This window comes from Harmonia axyridis, chromosome 2 (genome assembly GCF_914767665.1).
Source record: "Harmonia axyridis chromosome 2, icHarAxyr1.1, whole genome shotgun sequence".
Lineage (NCBI taxonomy): Eukaryota > Metazoa > Arthropoda > Insecta > Coleoptera > Coccinellidae > Harmonia > Harmonia axyridis.
Window position 1 is genome coordinate 64,161,974 of NC_059502.1, and position 21,169 is coordinate 64,183,142.

A 21,169-nucleotide genomic window follows, 5' to 3' on the forward strand; every position below is an offset into this window, starting at 1 on the left:
TGTTCCTAATACACATTTTCAGATTTACGAAACGAGGAACAGGACTGGATCCATGTAGGAATAATTGAGGAGGTACCTGATGAGTAACTTGAATAATGAATTTATATGTATTGCTTTTTATTGCTTCTGCAGACATTTTACTCTGTAATTGTAGTATACACCTGAATTCTGATTTCATAGGATTTATATTAATCTAATTCTTATTTATCTCATGGAAAATTTTAAAATTTATGATATTCTAAGTAAGATTTCAGTTTATGTGAAAAATTCATTGATGTGTCGTTTATTAGTTACTTCTACAGACATTTCATATGCCTAAATTTCAATTTTTGTATTGAAGATCATTTGCACCAATGATTCTTTATAAGTGAAAAGGAATTTTTATCTGCAATTAGGTTTATTGGGTCTGATTGAATACTGAAATAGAGAATCATCAATTATATCACTTTTTGAAGAATAATTACTATTATTCATTACAATATAATCAGTCTGTGCTGTGAGTCATCTACACACAATTCAATGAACCGCTACCCAATACGGATAGAATTCTATAATCAATAGGACTCATCCTACGGTAGGTTCAAAATCATTCATTTAGATGTCACCATAGAACAAAAATTTTCAGGGGGTTGACTGGATATCATTTTCATCAAGTCTAGAATAAAGTCTCTCTTTTCTTATAGAAACATTTTTCTACTCGAAATCGATACCAAATTAGAATTCTACAATTCAGAAAACTACTACCAACATGAAAATATGCATGAATTTCAACAGTTGATTCTTAGAAAAAAAACCCTAAACCACCGCCTGGCTACGCCCATGCTGTTACTCGCTTCGTGAAGTGTCGTTGCCTTTCGTTGACCATAGAAATAGTTGAGGTATTAGGAGTAACCTTCATAGAACCTTCTATGATTACTCCGAATACCTCCTCGCCTTCCTATGTTCCTAATACACAATTTCAGATTTACGAAACGAGGAACAGGACCGAATCCATGGAATAATCGAGGAGGTACCTGATGAGTAACTTGAATAATGAATTTATATGTATTGCTTTTTATTGCTTCTGCAGACATTTTACTCTGTAATTGTAGTATACACCTGAATTCCGATTTCATAGGATTTATATTAATCTAATTCTTATTTATCTCATGGAAAATTTTAAAATTTATGATATTCTAAGTATGTGAAAAATTCATTGATGTATCGTTTATTAGTTATTCTACAGACATTTCATATGCCTAAATTTCAATTTTTGTATTGAAGATCATTTGCACCAATGATTCTTCATTGTCATGGCTAAGAGAAAAGGAATTTTTATTCACAATAAGGTGTATTAGCTGTGATTGAATAGTGAAATAGAGAACCATCAATTATATCAATTTTTGAAGAATAAATACAATATAATCAGTCTGTGCTGTGAGTCGCTACCAAATACGGGCAGAATTCTATAATCAATAGGTCTCATCCTCCGGCAGGTTCGAAGTCATTCATTTTCAGGGGGTTGACTGGTTATCATTTTCATCAAGTCTAGAATAAAGTCTTTCTTTTCTTGTAGAAACATTTTTCTACGCGAAATCGATACCAAATTAGAATTCTATTATTCAGAACTACTACTAACATGAAAATATGCATGAATTTGAACAATCGATTCTTAGAAAAAAACCCCTAAACCACCGCTTGGCTACGCCCGTGCTATTACTCGCTTCGTGAGGCGTCGTTGCCTTTCGTTGACCATAGAAACAGCTGAGGTATTAGGCGCAACCTATATAGAAATTTCTATGATTACTCCGAATACCTCCTCACCTTCCTATGTTCCTAATACACAATTTCAGATTTACGAAACGAGGAACAGGACCGAATCCATAGAATTATCAAGGAGGTATCTGATGAGTAACGTGAAAAATAAGTTTATGTATTATATTATTTTCTCAGACATTTTACTCTGTAATTTAAGTATACATCCCAATTTTATATGATTGATAAAATTCAAGTCGTCATTATCAATCAGAAATTTATGGAATTCTAAGTATGGTTTAGGTGAAAAATTCATTTATGTATCGTTTATTAGGTACCTACTCATGCAGGCAATTCACTGAAATCAACTATTATTATGATTTTTCAATGAAAAAGCGACGATTATTTTATAGTCTTGGTTGGCATCGGTTTTGCGTAGAAACATTTTCTCCACAATTAGAGAATTAAGGTTTATTATTCTCTAATCTCTTATCAACCAACCTGAAAATGTTTATGCAAATATCAAAATATCTCAATTTCGGGCTTCTTTAATAAGAAACTGATTGCTGATAAGTACTCAGTTCGAAAAATTCTTCTTAATATCAAATTATTAAGATGATACGAAAATATTAATTCCTCAAAATTTATCCAAGGTTATTCCCTTAGTTTTAGTTTAAAAATCAACTTTTCGAATTCAATCATATTTCATGTAATGAGCAATTTAGCGGACGCAGATTCCGAATTTGGCATCGATCTTGTGTAGAAAAATCCATAGTCAATCAGAATTAAAAATTCCTCTTCTCTAAGCCATGATAATTAAGAATCATCGGTGCAAATAACTCTGATACAATCAACTGAAAATTATTTCATGAAACTCGAAATATCTGAGTTTAAAGTTCTTTTGGGAAATGAACTGATTGTAGATGAGTCATCAACATGATAAATTCTTCCTGATTCCGACGTTCCGGACTTTACGTTATCAATCCTATAAAATCGAAATTAAGGTGAATACTAGAATTATACAGTGAAATATCTGCAGAAGCCACAATGAATTTTTTACGTTAATCATCAGATGCCTCCTCGCCCTCTACCATCTGGCGATCCTGTTACTCGCTTCGTGAAGCGTCGTTGGCCTTCGTTGACCATAGAAACACCTGAGCTATTAGGCGTAACCTACATAGAAAATTCTATGATTCCTCCGAATACCTCCTCGCCTTCCTATGTTCCTAATAACCAATTTTAGATTTACGAAACGGGGGAACAGGACCGGATTGGAGAAGATATCTAATGAGTAACATGAAAAAAAGATTATATGTATTGTTTATTATTGCTTCTGCAGTACTCTAAAATTTTAGTGTCTACCTTAAATGCGATTTTAAAGGATCGATAATAACTTAATTAATCATTTTTTTTGGAATTTTCGAAATTTTTTGAGTTGTAAGTATGATTTTATTAGTTTACTTGAAAAATTCATTTATGTATTGTTTGTTAGGTACTTCTGAAGACAATTTACTCTATAATTCTAGTATATATACAAATTTTGATTTCTTATAGATCCAAGGTCAGTCTTGGTTTTTCTTTTCCATAAATCGCCTGTTGTGAATCAAATATCTTTTCATGTAATTAGGAGTTTTTGAGGTTGTAGATTTCTGCGTAAAAAAATTCTCTTCATGATTAGAGAGAATTTTTTCTAGACTTGACTATGAGAATTAAAGTACAAATGTCTCCAGTTGACCTCCTGAAAATTTTTGTTCTATGGTGACATCTACCATAGACGCATAGACCTATAATAATGTTAATATAGATCTATGGTAGATACGTATTATCACAGTTAGTCTGTGGCACAGATTACGGCACAGATTACGGATATCATAGATGCTACTCTGTTATCTGTGCATAGATGGGACACTCCCCTACCTAAAAAGTAGAATCATTTGAAATTAGCTCCCCCTGGCGACCGGGCCAAGAACAATCTCGACAAACGCGGGAAATTTGAAGTGAGTGGTTTTCCTATACTTGTTTTGAATTTATTAACGAAATATTAAGCAATTCAAATGGAGTTTGGTGCTATGATGACCAAAAACCATTTGAATTTTTTTATAAATAACTGGTATAATATGTGATGATATTACATTTTGTGCAAATAAAAGTCGATAGTAGAATAAACATATAATCTGTGGATTACGGATAATGTATGTTATCCGTAATCTGTGGTCTGTGGTATTATCACAGACTAACCAGACAATTCACTCTGCCGTTTTTAGGCACGGCGTTTCGTTGACCTTGAATTTCACTATGAACTACTGTAGTAAAAAATGACAAAGATAACCGAACTTCCCACTCTTTCTAAAAGGTTCAAAACGCATGTGATTTGTCAGATTAACCCATTCAAATTTTTGAATTCACCCGACTGCTTATATTCAACTCCTATTCTCTTTAAATATTGAATACCAAGCTAAATTTATCAAAGTATTCAAAATACCTGTTTTTTTAAAAACATTAAATATATTTCTTTGAATTAAAACAACAAAGGAACTAAATATTTTATTATTTATAATAAAGGACCCCGCACGTTTAGTAGGGAAAATGGCTTTCCGTGAATTTGGCTGAATTTTTGATATGTTGTAGTTCTTGATGAACTGATCAGAAAAGTCCTCAGCCATAAAGCTCAAAAATGGACAGTTTTCGAGATATGGAGCTTTGAAAATGGATTTTTTGCAATTTTCGGGGTTTTTGCTCATCAATCAGGGAGCTCTCATTTCTGGTTTTTATGGAATTTGGATGTTCGGCGGCCAGAACCCGACTGAGAAATGATCTTCCTTGGTTATATTAGGCACCGCTATCGATAATTTTTTATACACTGCTCCACATTGGCTATGAAATGAGATACAAAATCCAAGATCTTCCATACATCTTTCCATGCCACAAGATGACGCCAGAATAATTCACATGACCGAGAAACGACATATTGTGAGATTTTTTTAAGATTTTTTCAATTACTGAATCCTCATATATCTGATGTCCAATAATATCAAATATGTTAGCCGAAATGTTCATAACCAGGCATCGCGAGCTGTAATGGGGGAAAATGGGAAAATCATAATCATATATCCTCAGGGATAACAATTGTGATCACTATTGATGTCATTTACATATGATATGTGATTTGTTTCTCACAAATCTCGATAATCTGACAATGGGGTGCCAAGACATTTTCCTCAGAATGTCTCGAAATTGATGATAGCATCTCACAGACAAACGAGTCCGTGAAAATGTCTGCAGTTTTGATACAATATAGTACTATCCGGGTAGAATATAGAAGTCCAAGTGTTGGAAGCTAACTATGAATGGAACTTCCGATATTAACCCCCGAATTCTTGAAAATATTTTTTTTTTCTATGAACTTTTTGAACTTCACACATCCGAATGAATACTATCTAATAATATGAATGTTACTCTCATTATTATATTGTTTGATTGATCTACTCATTCATTTTGCCAACGATCATATTATTAGATAGTATTCATTCGTATGTGTGAAGTTCAAAAAGTTCATAGAAAAAAAAATATTTTCAAGAATTCGTGGGTTAATATCGGAAGTTCCATTCATAGTTTGCTTCCAACACTTGGATTTCTATATTCTACCAGGATAGTACTATATTGTATCAAAACTTCAGACATTTTCACGGATTCGTTTGTCTGTGAGATGCTATCATCAATTTCGAGATATTCTGAGGAAAATATCTTGGTACCCCATTGTCAGATTATCGAGATTTGTGAGAAACAAATCACATATCATATGTAAATGACATCAATAGTGATCACAATTGTTATCCCTGAGGATATATGATAATGATTTTCCCATTTTCCCCCATTACAGCTCGCGATGCCTGGTTATGAACATTTCGGCTAACATATTTGATATTATTGGACATCAGATATATGAGAATTCAGTTATTAAAAAAATCTTAAAAAAATCTCACAATATGTCGTTTCTCGGTCATGTGAATTATTCTGGCGTCATCTTGTGGCATGGAAAGATGTATGGAAGATCTTGGATTTTGTATCTCATTTCATAGCCAATGTGGAGCAGTGTATAAAAAATTATCGATAGCGGTGCCTAATATAACCAAGGAAGATCATTTCTCAGTCGGGTTCTGGCCGCCGAACATCCAAATTCCATAAAAACCAGAAATGAGAGCTCCCTGATTGATGAGCAAAAACCCCGAAAATTGCAAAAAATCCATTTTCAAAGCTCCATATCTCGAAAACTGTCCATTTCTGAGCTTTATGGCTGAGGACTTTTCTGATCAGTTCATCAAGAACTACAACATATCAAAAATTCAGCCAAATTCACGGAAAGCCATTTTCCCTACTAAACGTGCGGGGTCCTTTGGAATTAGTAAATATGGAAGCCGGTCAAGGTAAAATATGTACGAAGTGTTCTGTTAAAAATTGTAATAGAGCAAGATATCAAGGGATTTCTACGAATTCCATAAGATTCTTCAGATTTCCTAATCCCAGTTTATAAGGACCGAGTGATTCCTAATCCAGTTTATAAGGACCGAGTGATGCAATGGAAATTGGCTTGTAGTGATGACATAATAATGAACGAAGATGCAATGCTGTTATATTCAAATAACAGAATATGCAGTATCCACTTTGATGCCAACCTAATGACAAATCACCATTTATCGAAAAATGCAATTCCAACATTGAATCTGTATCTGAAAGTATGTATCATAATGAAATTCCTTGGAATACTAGCATGATTCTAAAAAAAAAACGTCTATTGGTTGCTTCTTAGAATCTTATTAATGTTCTAAGGGTTGCTTGGTATATCTGAGATTCAAAAAATCTTTTTCGTCTTACTGATGAATGACTCCTCTGTTTACGGCAGACTATGATTGCAAGGAGAGCTCGAGCAGCGATCCTACATTGAGAGAAATATTTGAATGTAGAATTATTTGCGATTAATATTTTAAATCAAGCAAGAACAAAATGAAATTTATTTTCTTAGAACCGTCATTTTCAATAACATAACCTAAGCGAACGCAAAATCCACGTCCACATTGAACTATCGCTGCGATTAGTCGAAAGAATCAATCTAGCTCTGTGATTGGTCACCCCGAATCACCCCGAACTCATTCATAAATACGAGTAGAGCGAATTCGAGGTCAACGAAACGCCGGTGACGATTTCCTTTGTAAATGCATAGAGTGAAACATCTGTAGTAATCTGTGGTATTATCACTTGTTCCTTCATAAACTACGTCAGAATTTATTTTCAATTGGAATTTTGCAATGGATATACCCGAATATATATTGAATTCTAAAAACTCATTGGTGGTTTGTCCTGAAGACGAATTTCAGCTTGTACAAGAATCGATCAAAAAACCCTCGATTCCAATTAAAACACAAGAACATCTTGTTGGTGAGTATTTTGATTGTAATGATTATTATGTAAATTTATATTTTATCGTTTCTAGATATATCTCCTGAATCAATAGAATCAGTATTCGTGTATTATCCAAAAAAGGCTCTGACGAATAATCTTGTCTCTGAATTAGTAAATATCAGTAAACCCGGTTCCAAATTGTTTATACAGAGCGATCCTGCTGAACTAGAATTTCTTTTAAAAGTAAATGGCTTTGTAAATTTGGATAAAGAAAATGTTTACATAACATGTGAAAAACCAACCTATCAATTAGGATCCACTGCAAAAATTAGTAATAAAAATGTTGCTTCTGTTTGGAAAATTGATGATGATAATGAAGATGAATTGATAGATTCTGATGAACTTTTGGATGAACATGATTTGGAACGACCTGCCCCAAATACATTGAAAGGTAAATATTTGATTTTCAACTGTAAGTGAAAATTATCATTCTAATCAGATGAATCTAAGCTTCGATAATCAATAAAATTATTACCTTGACTGAGCCCTCGAATCCGCTACCTCCAATCGAAAAATGAGGTATTTGAAGTATTTCATAGAAAATAGAAATATTTCACCATTTCCCATCATCAACTGAAAAGTGTTTATGGATCTTTTTAATAAATTAGATTGGTCGCTTGTTAGCACAAATGAAAGATTTCTTTGCTTAGTTTTTTCCTTCTTTAGCGCTGCAGACTAAGAGAGTACATTTTCTGAAAATGTTTCTTTTTTAGAAGTTTATTTAAAACTCACTGTGCTGAAATGAATGATAGAAGACCAATTTACAATTTGTAATTGGTGTAAATTATTTTTCTTGTTAATGAAAAGTGGACATTTTGAAGAATTATCATAAGCTGTAAGGAAAAAATTTTGGCATGATTTGATGATGCTTTGAAAAATGAATACTTGATTATCGATAATGCAGAGATCTTATTTTTATATCCACTTTCAGTTCTTCCATATATTATGATGTTTAAGTATTAACTTGCTATGTTTCTGATATCGCCGGCCTTAATCAGAGTTCACAATAAAAATACTTTTGAATGATACCCTTTTTCCAATCAGGCAAAACATAGCTGCCAATTTGATGTAGAAAATTGAACATTATTCAAAGATCTAAAGGTTATAACCCTAAGCTTTTGCTTTATCTAATTTATAGCTGTAAAACAGGTTTTAACCTAAATATTGTATATATTTCGATTGTATCTAATATTTTTTAGTGTGTGGAACTACTGGCAAAAGAAAAGCTTGTAAAGATTGTTCTTGTGGGCTGGCTGAAGAATTAGCGTCTGAAGTGAAACCAGGAAATGTGGTAGATACTACAGCTTTACCCAAATCATCTTGTGGAAGTGTGAGTATTCAATTCAAGACATTTTACTTTCAACACTCTTAAAATGGATTTTTATTATATCTTGAGGGGATTCAGTTGGACATTTGCTTGTTGAATAAAAATCTAAAGCTTATGGCCTGTTGCACCATTTGCCTAAACATGGTGCAACTGGCCAATAGCCTTTTTCTTTTGTGACAGTGTGACAGAATATTTCTCTGCTCTTTAGACCACTCGTCATGAGTTTCATCAGTTACTAACCCTAGTTTTGTTAAAGGTTAATCAATGCATACTAATTGATTATTATCATGTATCATAAAACAAAACTGATGGCCGCAATTAATTTAAAAACTGAATTAATTAAATATTTGTGTTAATCAAAATTTCAGATCTCAAGCGTTAGTGGTTAATGGATGAACTGTTTCATTAAAAAATAAAGAGTTCTTTTTGTTTTTTCAGTGCTACTTAGGAGATGCTTTCAGATGTGCTTCATGTCCTTACTTGGGAATGCCTGCTTTTAAACCAGGAGAAAAAATACAACTTACAGATAACCAATTAATATCAGATTTATAAATGAATGCGAGATTTTAAATAAATAATACTTCTATGGAATTTTATTTTATTGATATATCCCTACCTAAATTTTGACAACTTAAGGGATGTGTTGACTAAATATGTTCCTAAATAATGCGTCTGACCACTACCTTAAGTTTTTATTTTATTCTACTTACTACTAGTTTTACGTCAAACTAGCGTCCTACCAACTTTTAGCCAATGGAAAACTCATAGAGCATGCTGAATTTTGGCACCTTTGGTTCCACTACCAAACCTTATGGGTGCTTGCTTGTATTGAAAACTGATATTGATTTGTTTATTTTTTAATATTTTCAACATGTTAAAATTTATTAGTTAAAGGCCTCGGAGCCAGTTTTGAACAAATCATTTTTGTCGCTAACTGTCGAACCACAAGACAGTATATTTGCTAAACTAACTTAACTGTCGAACCACAAGGCAGTATATTTGCTAACCTAACCTAACTGTCGAACCACAAGACAGTATATTTGCTAACCTAACTGTCGAACCACAAGGCAGTATATTTGCTAACCTAACCTAACTGTCGAACCACAAGACAGTATATTTGCTAACCTAACCTAACTGTCGAACCACAAGGCAGTATATTTGCTAACCTAACCTAACTGTCGAACCACAAGACAGTATATTTGCTAACCTAACCTAACTGTCGAACCACAAGGCAGTATATTTGCTAACCTAACCTAACTGTCGAACCACAAGACAGTATATTTGCTTACCTAACCATCGAACCACAAGGCAGTATATTTGCTAACCTAACTATTGAACCACAAGGCAGTATATTTGCTAACCTAACCTAACTGTCGAACCACAAGACAGTATATTTGCTAACAATAGAAAAAAATTAAGTTGTTCATTATTTATTATAACAGATATAGAAAATATCACTAACAATAGTTACAATCGTTTTCCAAACAAATATGGGAAAAAATGATCAAAGAATTCAGACAATCCAATTATCAATCGACACTTAAAAAAATATATACTCATTTGAGAAATTCTTCTCTAGTTAATTGTCATAAAAATATCTTGAATCTAAGTAACAATTTATATTTTGATAAACAATCTTATCTTTCCTTACACATGAATAAACACATAAAATAGGAAAATAAATCATCTATTTCAAACAATTGAATCACATACAATCCAAAAAAAATACCCGAAATTGTGATGAAATAACTAACAATGATGACCAATTCAATTTCAACAATAATGACTAAGTTGTGCTTCATTTAACCACTAAGTTCCACTTCCTGATCCTCGTAGGATAACAGGCAAATTTTGATTTGTCCTTTTCCGACTGCTATCCGACCTTTTTATTTGAATGTGTCATTATTATTAGTATATAAAATGAGATATGAACACTTTGGGATAGATTCAGTGAATTGTTTACAATTCAGGATCAAATAATTGTTTGAATAAAAATTATTTAATGAGATAAACAATCTATAGTTTGAATCACCTTAGTTTTGTTCGGCTGAAATGCAATTTGCGTGTATTAGTGTTTTGATTCCATAACTCCTTCAAACAGATATTTCATAATTAAGCTACAAGCTCTACAATACATAAATCTTGAATACATGCCAAATTACAAAACTGTTACTGAAATTTGAACACTCTAGAAAACCTGCCAAAAAAATTCAGTTTGGATATCTTATGGATATTGACAACTATGATCTAAATATTCAATTTGTAGTAAAAACTATGTTTTATTTCTAATTGCCAAGAGAATAAAAATATTCTTCAGCAACATATAAAAACTGGAATTCTAAATTTTAAAATGAGCACTGGAAATGTTCCTCGATAAGATTCTGAAGTAAATGTTACGAAGATAAAACTAAAGGATTATTTTGATTCTAATTCAGTATGATCAATGTATGGCAGGTTTTCTCATAGTGGTTAATTAAGTCCGAACTTATTGATCTCAAAAAATTCGAACTTGATGAACTTATTCAAAGAAATAGTTAACACATAAGGTATAAAAAAAAGTTTGATGAAACACTCAAATCAATAAACCTTGATCAGAATATCCCTCGTTTTCCCATTGACCTCATCTAGAGAAGTTCTAAAACTGCAAAATCACAACGAAACAGGAACAGAATAATAATAATTTTTTTCGTCCCAAAAGCAAAATGACCACATAATGAATTGACAATAATATCGGATGAATTCAGCGTCCACTTACAATTTACTACCTGAAGATTCTTACCGCAGTAAAAGACGAAACTTTAGGTGACAACCCGACAACTAAAAAGCCCGGAATTTTCAAAATCTGTTGAGCATTTCAGCTGAGAAAGTGTTCATATTATATTAATTCTAACTTTATCTAAAGAAATAATTATATTGTCAGCTGGGAAATCTTATATCTGAAAAGTTTCTTAATTGATATCACGATAGATTATTTTTCGTAATTGTTTAATTCTCTTGTAATATGATCATATTTTATATATTTTTTACAGAATATAATTCTGAAATTTATCACAAGTAATGTTGGGCACCCTTTTCAAATTTGGTTAACGATTTTATTTTAACAGTGACGAAAGAAATAATGAATATAATACCCTAGGGTATCTTTATATAGTCTTTGAACTATATGAATTATAATTCAGTCTCTTCGATTTGAGTATTCTTCTCCCAAAGAAATGATGAAATATTAATGGGAAAACGAGAATTTATTCATGAAAAAATATACGGAAATTCAACATCCAAGCAAAAGTAAAACACACGAACAAGCAAAATCAATACCTAACAGGTATCCAGGTTCCAGATTGTTCATCCCTGCGAAAGTAATGTGGTTTATTATCCCTAAAAACTGTGATGGCTGGAAATTGGTTATCTTGGATATACTTCAAAGTGGCACGTAACTGGAAGAAAAATAAGAGAACGAAATATAACCAAACTTTCGGAATATTGTTGAGTTTTCAAATCACAAATCATGCTTTTCTTTTATTATGCCAAATATGATACAAATTGAGTTTTCATTATCTTCATTATTTAATTCTTTTTCAAAGGTTGTTTCTTGGACAGATCAGAGATCTTTTTTTACAACAGTGGAAATGTCTTGGTGTCATAACGACTGAGCATGATTCATTCAACATAAAAATAGTTTTGTAGCATATAATTGTTATAGTAAATCATATTTTTAGTTATTAATTATCTTGCTATTACTCACTTGCATCACAATATGTGGTGGCTCAACTTCAGGAGAATCCGATAAATGTTGTAATATGAATTCATCACTTTGCTCAAGCCATAAATCGACTCCACGTAATGGCTGATAATTGAAAGGGCCAATTCGTAATAATCCCAGATTATAATCATAAATATCTGACACCTAAAAAGAATAATTCTAGGAATATGTTAAGCCTTTGACATAGATTATAGTTGAATTAACTTTATCTTTGAGAAATTACACAATTTACAATGCAAAAGTAGTCACACAACAAAAATTTGGTATATGGTCAAGAAATTGTTGGAGCTATGAATATTAATGAACTAATCCAACTTTGTGCCAAAATAGGAACTATGCCGAATCTGCTCAGAGATATAACAGCTCATCCCATGGTTGGAGAGCGACAAATTCGACCATCCCCACTTTGCCGTTGAAAGAGAACACTTATTATTCGATGTCGTATCCTGCAGAAGTTTTGATTACACTGTTCCACTGGACCATCTACTTCATTATGTTATGTTCATCAACATCATTATGAAACAAATTTCAAATACCTACCTGTGTGACGCCTGTGAGATACCTTGCCATTCTGAGTGACAAATCTGGTCCTTTGTCTGGAAAAGTGGCTGGAAAGATATCCCCCGTTTTTATATTCAGACCTATACCATAAATGATAGGCCAAGGAATTCCACCACGCATCGTAGTATTCAACTCTCCAACACAAGCCAATGTTAGGTCTATCTCAACCAATTGTTTGTGAAACGAATCTTGAATAAAAATCATAATATTTGTTTATGATCTTATCAATCATTGTTTATATCTATTTTATGATTTAATGTTATGATTTGTATTGAGTATTGATTGGTGAATTCAATTGAATAATTATTTCAATTATTCTTTTCAAATAATAGAGAAGCTCAAGATTTCCCTCCTCATATAACTACTACTCAAATTTTCTGATTTCTAACCAAGAATAATATTTTGCAGTAAAAAATTATACAACTATCATATTGATATATCAACAACACACTTTTGGGTCAAGCATAGAACAAAAAAAATTGAGAATAGCACTTATTCGGTGTCGGAAGCTTTTGAGCTCTCGTTCATGAGTTATACTCACTCATCACGCTATAGAATAATTTTTCGCCATATGGTCTCGAACTGTATGCTCCGATCAACTGTAATTCAATTCTTCCATCAGGATATCCGATGGCTAACTCCTGTACTCTCTGCACCATGGCACATACGGCTTCATCGGTTCCAGAACCATCTAGATGGGCCAATGCTACAGCTCCTGAACCTGAAGACAATTTTTAAACTTGTGATTTCTTAACATTAATTAAATTAAGAACAAAATGACGTAATCATCTCGGAAAACGTAAACTGTATTTAAAATATGTATTTTTTTTGTACAGAAAAATTTGACTACAATAAATCAGAATGAATTTTGAAAAAAAAAAAGGAATGGATATGATTTTCATGTTGAGCAGTGCCATCAGTAAATTCTTACCTGAATGTCTCACTACCACTATCATACAACTCGTCACATCGTCCGTTCCCAAAATAGTAACATTTTCTGAAAAAAAAAAAATGAATATAATCCGGTTTATTACCCTATACAGGGCGATTCAGCGCGATGGCCTATTAGATGTAGAAGTAATAATAATTTTGTGGTGAAAATTCGCAAGTTTGAGACAATGATCTTTCCCCAAACTTCAGTGAGTTATCTGTCAACAGAGCAAGTATACTTTTATTCTGGTGAGGTTCGGTAACCACGCCTACTCGTCTTGTCATTTTAATTTTCAGATTATTGTTATACCCCAATACCTGTGCCTCTTCTGATTTTGATCCATCGGTATACCAAATGGAGGACTATTTATCCAAGTGATTTACGAAGTTGTAGAAGATAAAACTCCATGCAACTTTGTAATCATTGTATATTGAAATACTTGAATTATTGACCGATATAAATGGAGCTTTCAAGCACATTTTTATTACTTCATCGAAAGATTTTCGATTCGGAGTTTCATTTATTTATCTCATTTTCAAAACAAATACGGTACTTACTATCAAGGGGAACAGTTGCTGCATATTCCCTCTGTGCTACATACAAAAGTCCCACTGGTCCAATCACTTTGTTTGGAACTGCCAATAACTGTGCAGCTCTGTCTCTATAAACTGGATGAGTATTATACAAAGAAGAAGTATTAGGAGGACATTCCTCTTGCAATACACCATTGAAAACCAACACCATTCTGAAATGTAAAAAAATAATATGTAATGTGGAATTATACATATCAACAAACATAATTGTTATGTAGGGAAATATTGTTGCGATACCATTTTTTAGTACGATTTGTCTTTCGCTTCAAAATAGGCCTCAGTTTTGGCGATTACTTCTTCATTGGCGCTAAATTTCTTTACAGCGAGCATTCTTTTGAGGTCTGAGAACAGGAAAAAGTCGCTGGGGGCAGACGCAATTCGAAGCCCAATTCATACAATTTTGCCATTGTTTTCATTGATTTGTGACACGGCGCATTGTCTTGATGAAACAGCACCTTTTTTTTTCTTCAAATGGGGGCGTTTTTTAACGATTTCATCCTTTAAACGATCCAATAACGCTGTATAATAATCGCTGTTGATGGTCTGGCCCTTTTGGAGGTAATAAATGAATATTATACCTTGCGCATCACAGAATACTGATGCCATAACCTTGCCAGCCTACTGTTGTGTTTATTCTCGCTTTGGATTCGGTTCATCGTGTGCAGTCCACTCAGCTGACTGTCGATTGGATTCTGGAATGAAATGATGGAGCCATGTTTCATCCATTGTCACATATCGACGAAAAAACTCAGGTTTATTGCACTTCAAACACTACTCAGAATCATTAACTCGTTGTTACTTTTGATCGATTGTGAGCTCGCGCGGCACCCATTTTGCACACAGCTTTCTCATGTACAAATATTCGTGAATGATTTGATGTACACGTTCAGACGATATCTTCAGAAGTCTGCTATCTCGATCAATTTCACTTTACGGTCATTCAAAATTATTTTGTGAAATTTGTTGATGTTTTCGTCGGTGACTGCCTCTTTTGGGCGTCCACTGCGTTCGACGTCTTCGGTACTCATTTCACCACGTTTAAACTTAGCATACCAATCAATGATGGTTGATTTTCCGGGTGCAGCCCCCCGAAATTCTTCATCAAGTCAAGATTTTACTTCAACTGTATTTTTTCCCTTTAAAAAGCAATATTTTATCAGCACACGAATTTTTTTTTTTTTAAATAACAAAAGTAGCTGCACTCACAAATTGATGGTCGGACTGCTGTCAAATTTTGACACGTATCGTTTGAAGGTTGGTACTAACTAAAAATCATATGGATTTAATACTAGCACCTCCATCTGTGCATCAGTCCGAGGACTTTTCAATTGGCTTAATATTTAGTCTAGTTGTACTCTTTCACTATTTTACCTGTCATTTCATTATCGACGGAAATTTTGGAGCGAAATTTCAGGATCAGATGTACTCGATAAGATCTCCAAAATTAAGTATCGCAATACCCCTCATCCCTATCCAAAATCAAGGGATTGAACTCACCCCCGTTAGGTGTTGAAGTTACGGGGATGCAGAGAGCGGAAAAGTTATTCCCCTGGAATCAGTAATTGACAGATCCGAGTGATTTTCCACATTTTCATTTTAAAGTCGGAAAATCGAAGTGTTAAGTTTTCGTTGGACCACAGTGTATACCATTGCAAACACTTCACAGGGGCAGTTGCGGCACAGGAAAGAAGAAGCTTGCGCAGATGTAAGAGATAATCTCGATATCATTAGAAGAGCAATATATAATCTCTTGAGAGCTGGGAAATACGTAGAAATTGAAGGACTTCATTTCCAAAATTTATTTTCAGACTCCTCTTCCAATACTATATCATGAATTGAAATAAGTAGGTTTAAATTTTCTTGAATAATTATTTGATAATATTTATTTATGTTGTAATTCAAATAGACTCACATTTTACATTTTCGAGATGGTTACGTCATTTTGTCATTTCTAGTTTCAAATAAATTCACAGTTCGATCATGAATACTTCTAATCAATATTTTACACAGCGTGTTACAACAACATTCAATAGGTGCTGGGGTTTTCAGAATGAAAAAAAATTGAATAGAAAGCTATGAAATTCAAAATCTCAGCTGACAAGATCAAATATTATCACGAAATAAATAAAAACAAGACCGCATTTTAAGAAAGTTACATAAAACATGAATATTTTCGCTTGCTACATTTTTGAAAAAAGTCAAAGTCAAAATTGAATCATTATACTCCATTATGTATTTTTTCATATTAATAACGACATTCCTTAAAGACGTGTAAAAAATATAGATTTCGAACTCTAAAAGAAAACACTCAATAATCTGAGTACTGCCCTGGAAATATTAACATTACATGAAACGTTTTGAAGTAACAAACAAACAAAATTTTAAAAAAAATTGGGCTGCTGATTTCCAAGTTATAGATATCAGAAATTTAGAACAATTTTCATTAATCTTTCTGTATCTCCGAAACTAACAGTCTAAAAATACACAACAAGCTTCTTTTCTGAAAGGCTTGGATGACCTGCATTTAGCACTTAGGCTATGGCCAACCGCTCATGTCACACCCTGTTTACGTTTGTCCAGTTTATGATGAAACACCCTGTATGTATAATAAGTCAATGCAAAGTAAAAAAAAAATATATATGTATATATGCATATTTGAATTAGAAAAAGGAAAGAATACTAACAAATTGGAAACCGAAGAGATACTCACATTGTAGTTCCACAATTCGAAATATTCACGTAAAATAAGATTACTTCTATCACGGTCAATATGGATACTGAAGTTATACATCAGCATTCGTTAAAGGCCTTCTCAGTTTCAAAATATTATACTGATACGAAGATTGAAATATCGGAATGGGGAACCTTATCTAATCACAAGCAGTTGTCTTCATTGATAATTATAATAAGAGAGAACATATTTCTATCCGTACAAGTAGGAGTTCTTTTTCTAAAATTAAATTGTGATGGAACTAAAAGAACTTCTAGGTTTCATTGAATTCAACCTTTTTTCAATATTTTCTATCGAAGTGAACGGTTAGGTAGAAAAAGTCTTCATTTCAATCATACATTTCCTGCGATAATGTTTGAACGTTTCGATTGATTTTGATGGAAATTTTGTCATAGGCGCAACTTTTTACGTAAAATCTTATGCTGATTATATTTTTTTCACAAAAGGTGTAATGTATAAAACTCCAAAATTCGACAGTTTTTTCAAAAATTCGATAAATTTTACGTAAAAAAATGTATCTCGAGTTTTTTCGATAGGATGAACCGTTCTCGAGATATAGACTTCTCTCAAATTATTATGTTGAAGTGATTACCATGGTTTTTCACCTATACTAAGATCATTTTGACCAATTTTTAATGAATTAAAAATGACCATATTTTTTCGGAAGTCTATATCTCGACAATGGCCTATCGAAAAAACACGAGATACATTTTTTACATAAAACCCATTGGATTTTCACAGAAAAATTGTCGATATTTTTCCCGGATGTTAGAAAAAATGGTATATAAAATATGCAGTTTTTTTGGGGAAACTACCCCTAAAACTTTTTTGTGAAGAAAATATAATCAGCATAGGACTTGTTGCGCCTATGACCAAATTTCTAATAAATATTAAATCACAAAAAAAAAACAATTGAAGCGTTCAAACGTTATCGAAGAAAACGTACGATTAAAATGAAGGATTCGGATGATTGTATTCGAATAAAAGGAAGCATTTTCGGACATTTTATAAGACATTTTTTCTTTATTTTGATGAGTGCTATAAACTCCCGAAGTTTTACCACTTCTTCTTCTTTATGTGCCGTCTCCTTTAAGAAGGTTGGCTATCATCATGGCGATTTTTACCCTTGAAGTTGCGGATCTGAACAATTCAACAGAGCTACTGTTGTACCACTACCTTAGGTTGTTTTACCACACAATTAGGAAATACCCTGTATATTGAGCTACTTGTATCGCCCCATCTATTGTACTGTATTTTAAGCCATACCCTATTGCGAATCAACACTATGAATAAAGGAATCTTATTAGAAAGTCAAATCAAAATTGTCAAAAAATTTGTAGTGCCCTAGTAGACTAGCCATTCGAAGGTTCTATCTAGAAAGTATCTGTGGTAATTTTTGTCGTAGCCCACTTTTTTTCAAAAATTTCATAGTTTTAATGCTCTAAATTAGAGATCATACCTTGAGAACCGTTCGAGGTATAATTGTATGATTTTTTTTATTGAATTCCCGAAAAATTTTCAAGTCTTCTGCAAATTTCACTCTACAAGTGATCCGAAAAAAACTGCTTTTTTTTTAAATGACCTTAAAAAAATGTAGATGAGTAGCAAGCTATGATTTTTTTTGTCTCTCTAAAACACTAGTGAGTATAGTTTTCATTTTTTATTGAGACACATTTTTCCTAAAATGAATAGTTTTCAAAATGCTTTGTATTTCATGTTTTGTACTGGGGCTGGCAGTTTACTTTCCAGTTTTCATGTATACGATTTCAAAGGTATGGAGAGTAGAGCAGGGACGGATCCAGGATTTCTTGAAGGGCACAGTACCAAATTGACATAAAAATGAAAAAAAGGAAGTCTTTTTTCCATTTTTCAACATGCATCATCGTCCATCGATCAAGGGATAGAGATAAGGAGAATAATCTCCTATGGTAGAAGTGTTCAGAAAGTGTCCAGTGGAAAAAGAATTCAGAAGGCGCTAGTGTAGCTAGAGGGTAACCAATCCAAAAAGGCCAACCACTAGTGTGTAGGGAGAGGGTAACCAATCCAAGCAGGCGAACCGCTAGTGTAGCTAGGGGTAACCAATCAAGAAGGCGAACAAACTTTCATCCTTGTTTACTTCTTTGTTTATTTCTATCAGTTCTTTATGACGTTTCCTATGAAATTCACCCTCTAGCTACACTAGCGCTCCAATTCAGGTCAGTTCAAAGGACACCTTTGAAACAGGAAGATTATTCTCCCCATCTCTACCCTACATATTCAAAGGGATAAGATTATTCAACTCTGCTTAATACCTACTAATTGAGCGCAAACGCAAAATTCCCGGTATTTTCATATCTCGCGTTCTAGGTGTCCAATTTTTATGAAATTTATTATGCATGTTCAGATTGCATTAGAATTGTTTTGATAGCAGTTTCAGCCTCCTCATATACAAGGTGCGCCTCGGTTGACGGTAACCTAGACTTTTACAGGCGATTTGAAAATTTGATTTCTTGGGCAGAAACCTCTGCTCTATAGATCTAAAATATTTGTAGCGCTGCCGCTTATATTGAAAAATACTAATTACTTCGTTATTTCAAATAGAACACCTGTATATTATTACTTTTTCCAATTTGTTCCAATACAGAACTATCTGTGAAGATTTGTAAAACTAAGGGAATCTGCTTAAAGAAAGTATAGGATAAGACTCCAAATTGAAGCACCATTCCTAATTTAGAGAAACACAACTTCATAATCAAAATTAAGAATCAAAGTGTTCTTTGTAAATTCCTTATACTAAACTCAAGAAAATGTTTGGTCTGAGGCATCGTAGTTTGACTTATTGCTTAAAAATATAATCTTGTTTTCCTGAGAAGTCTGAGATTATTCAAAACAAAAATCCAGTTATAGGATTGCAAATTACCTATTATCTCTAGTAAAAGTACTCACCTCACTATATGAGATTTGTTCACTGCCAATTTTTTCTGTAAATAAAAATTATCTAATAAGATCAACTAGATTTTTTACAATCAACTAAAAAACTATTAATCAATCAAAAATGAAAATGGGCTACAATGAGGGTCAAATGTGTACTGAATTGAATATTTTGAAATATGGTTTTTGAATTAAATCAATTTGAAAATATGTGAATATTATAATTATTCTATAATCTATACTAATACTATTAGTGATTTAATTTTTGCGATAAGTATGTTGGCTTATTTCATAACGGAACTAAGTTGCTTAAAAATACACAATTCCAAAGGACGAGTTGTATTCTCTTCAAGCAACTCAGTTGAGTAATGACCTAAAAGACAGAGTTATGAGATCATTACAATTACGAGTGGTATATTTTTAAACTATTTCAACAAAGTGAAAGGTTCAAAACTTTATATTTGAGAGAACGGTGGGACACTGTCCGTATCCATGCTTATGTTGAGACAAACCAATCATAATTTGAAGAGAGCTGGTGTTTTTGCCCTAATACTAACTGTCATTGGTCAGATAGAGGGAAAATTTTGATATGAGTTAATCAACAATATCATTCGATGAACTGAATAATAATTACCCTAATAATTTTATTTTCCAACTTTGATGCTCACATAAAGTGCACCGAGGAAAGTTGCAGCTAGATGCTCTCAAATTTAATTTCCATTCATTGAACATTTATCTTATTTCAAAATTGGTCCAACAGACCAATTATAATTTGGAGAGAGCTGGTGTTTTCGCGATAATACTAGCTGTCTTTGGTTGGCGCTTGGTCAGATAGAGTGAAAATTTTTATGAGTTAAATAGTCAACAATATCATTCAATGAACCTATGATTATCTGAATAATAATTACCCTAATAATTTTATTTTCCAACTTTGATGCTCACATAATTGTGCACAGGGAAAAGTTATAGAGAGATGTTCTTAAATTTAATTTCAATTTATTAAACATATATCTAATTTAAAAATTGTTAATTAACACTATTCAGTCTATATTTATCTATATAGTGAAGTAAAATTACAATTTGTTTTAAAGAACTTGTCATTAGTCAAAACACAGTTAAGTCACAGAATTGAGAAGTAGTGTTTTTTATCCCGGCAGCCACCCAT

At 32.7% G+C, this 21,169-nt stretch overlaps 2 protein-coding genes across 7 annotated transcripts; one reads left to right on the forward strand and one right to left on the reverse strand.

Annotated features, from left to right (window-relative positions):
- Window positions 1–3,922: 3,922 nt before the first annotated feature.
- LOC123673827 (anamorsin homolog) lies at window positions 3,923–9,109 on the forward strand. The gene is made up of 5 exons (XM_045608525.1): window positions 3,923–3,954; window positions 6,978–7,167; window positions 7,223–7,582; window positions 8,391–8,521; window positions 8,957–9,109. The coding sequence occupies exons 2-5, from the start codon at window positions 7,038–7,040 to the stop codon at window positions 9,068–9,070; spliced, it is 735 nt and encodes a 244-aa protein (XP_045464481.1). The 5' UTR covers window positions 3,923–3,954; window positions 6,978–7,037; the 3' UTR covers window positions 9,071–9,109.
- Window positions 9,110–9,932: 823 nt separating this feature from the next.
- On the reverse strand, window positions 9,933–21,101 carry LOC123673828 (protein N-terminal asparagine amidohydrolase). 6 transcript variants are annotated; one of them, XM_045608531.1, is made up of 9 exons: window positions 20,913–21,101; window positions 20,020–20,054; window positions 14,328–14,515; window positions 13,771–13,836; window positions 13,381–13,560; window positions 12,819–13,027; window positions 12,261–12,422; window positions 11,834–11,952; window positions 9,933–10,565 (listed from the first exon to the last, which is right to left on the reverse strand). In XM_045608531.1, exons 3-9 carry the CDS (start codon window positions 14,512–14,514, stop codon window positions 10,547–10,549), a joined length of 942 nt encoding a protein of 313 aa, XP_045464487.1. In that variant the 5' UTR covers window position 14,515; window positions 20,020–20,054; window positions 20,913–21,101; the 3' UTR covers window positions 9,933–10,546. The 6 variants fall into 6 exon arrangements, with proteins under 6 accessions (XP_045464487.1, XP_045464482.1, XP_045464484.1 ...); XM_045608526.1 differs by having other exon boundaries at window positions 9,933–11,159; window positions 20,913–21,097; XM_045608528.1 differs by having other exon boundaries at window positions 9,933–11,159; window positions 20,947–21,082.
- Between the last annotated feature and the right edge of the window lie 68 nt (window positions 21,102–21,169).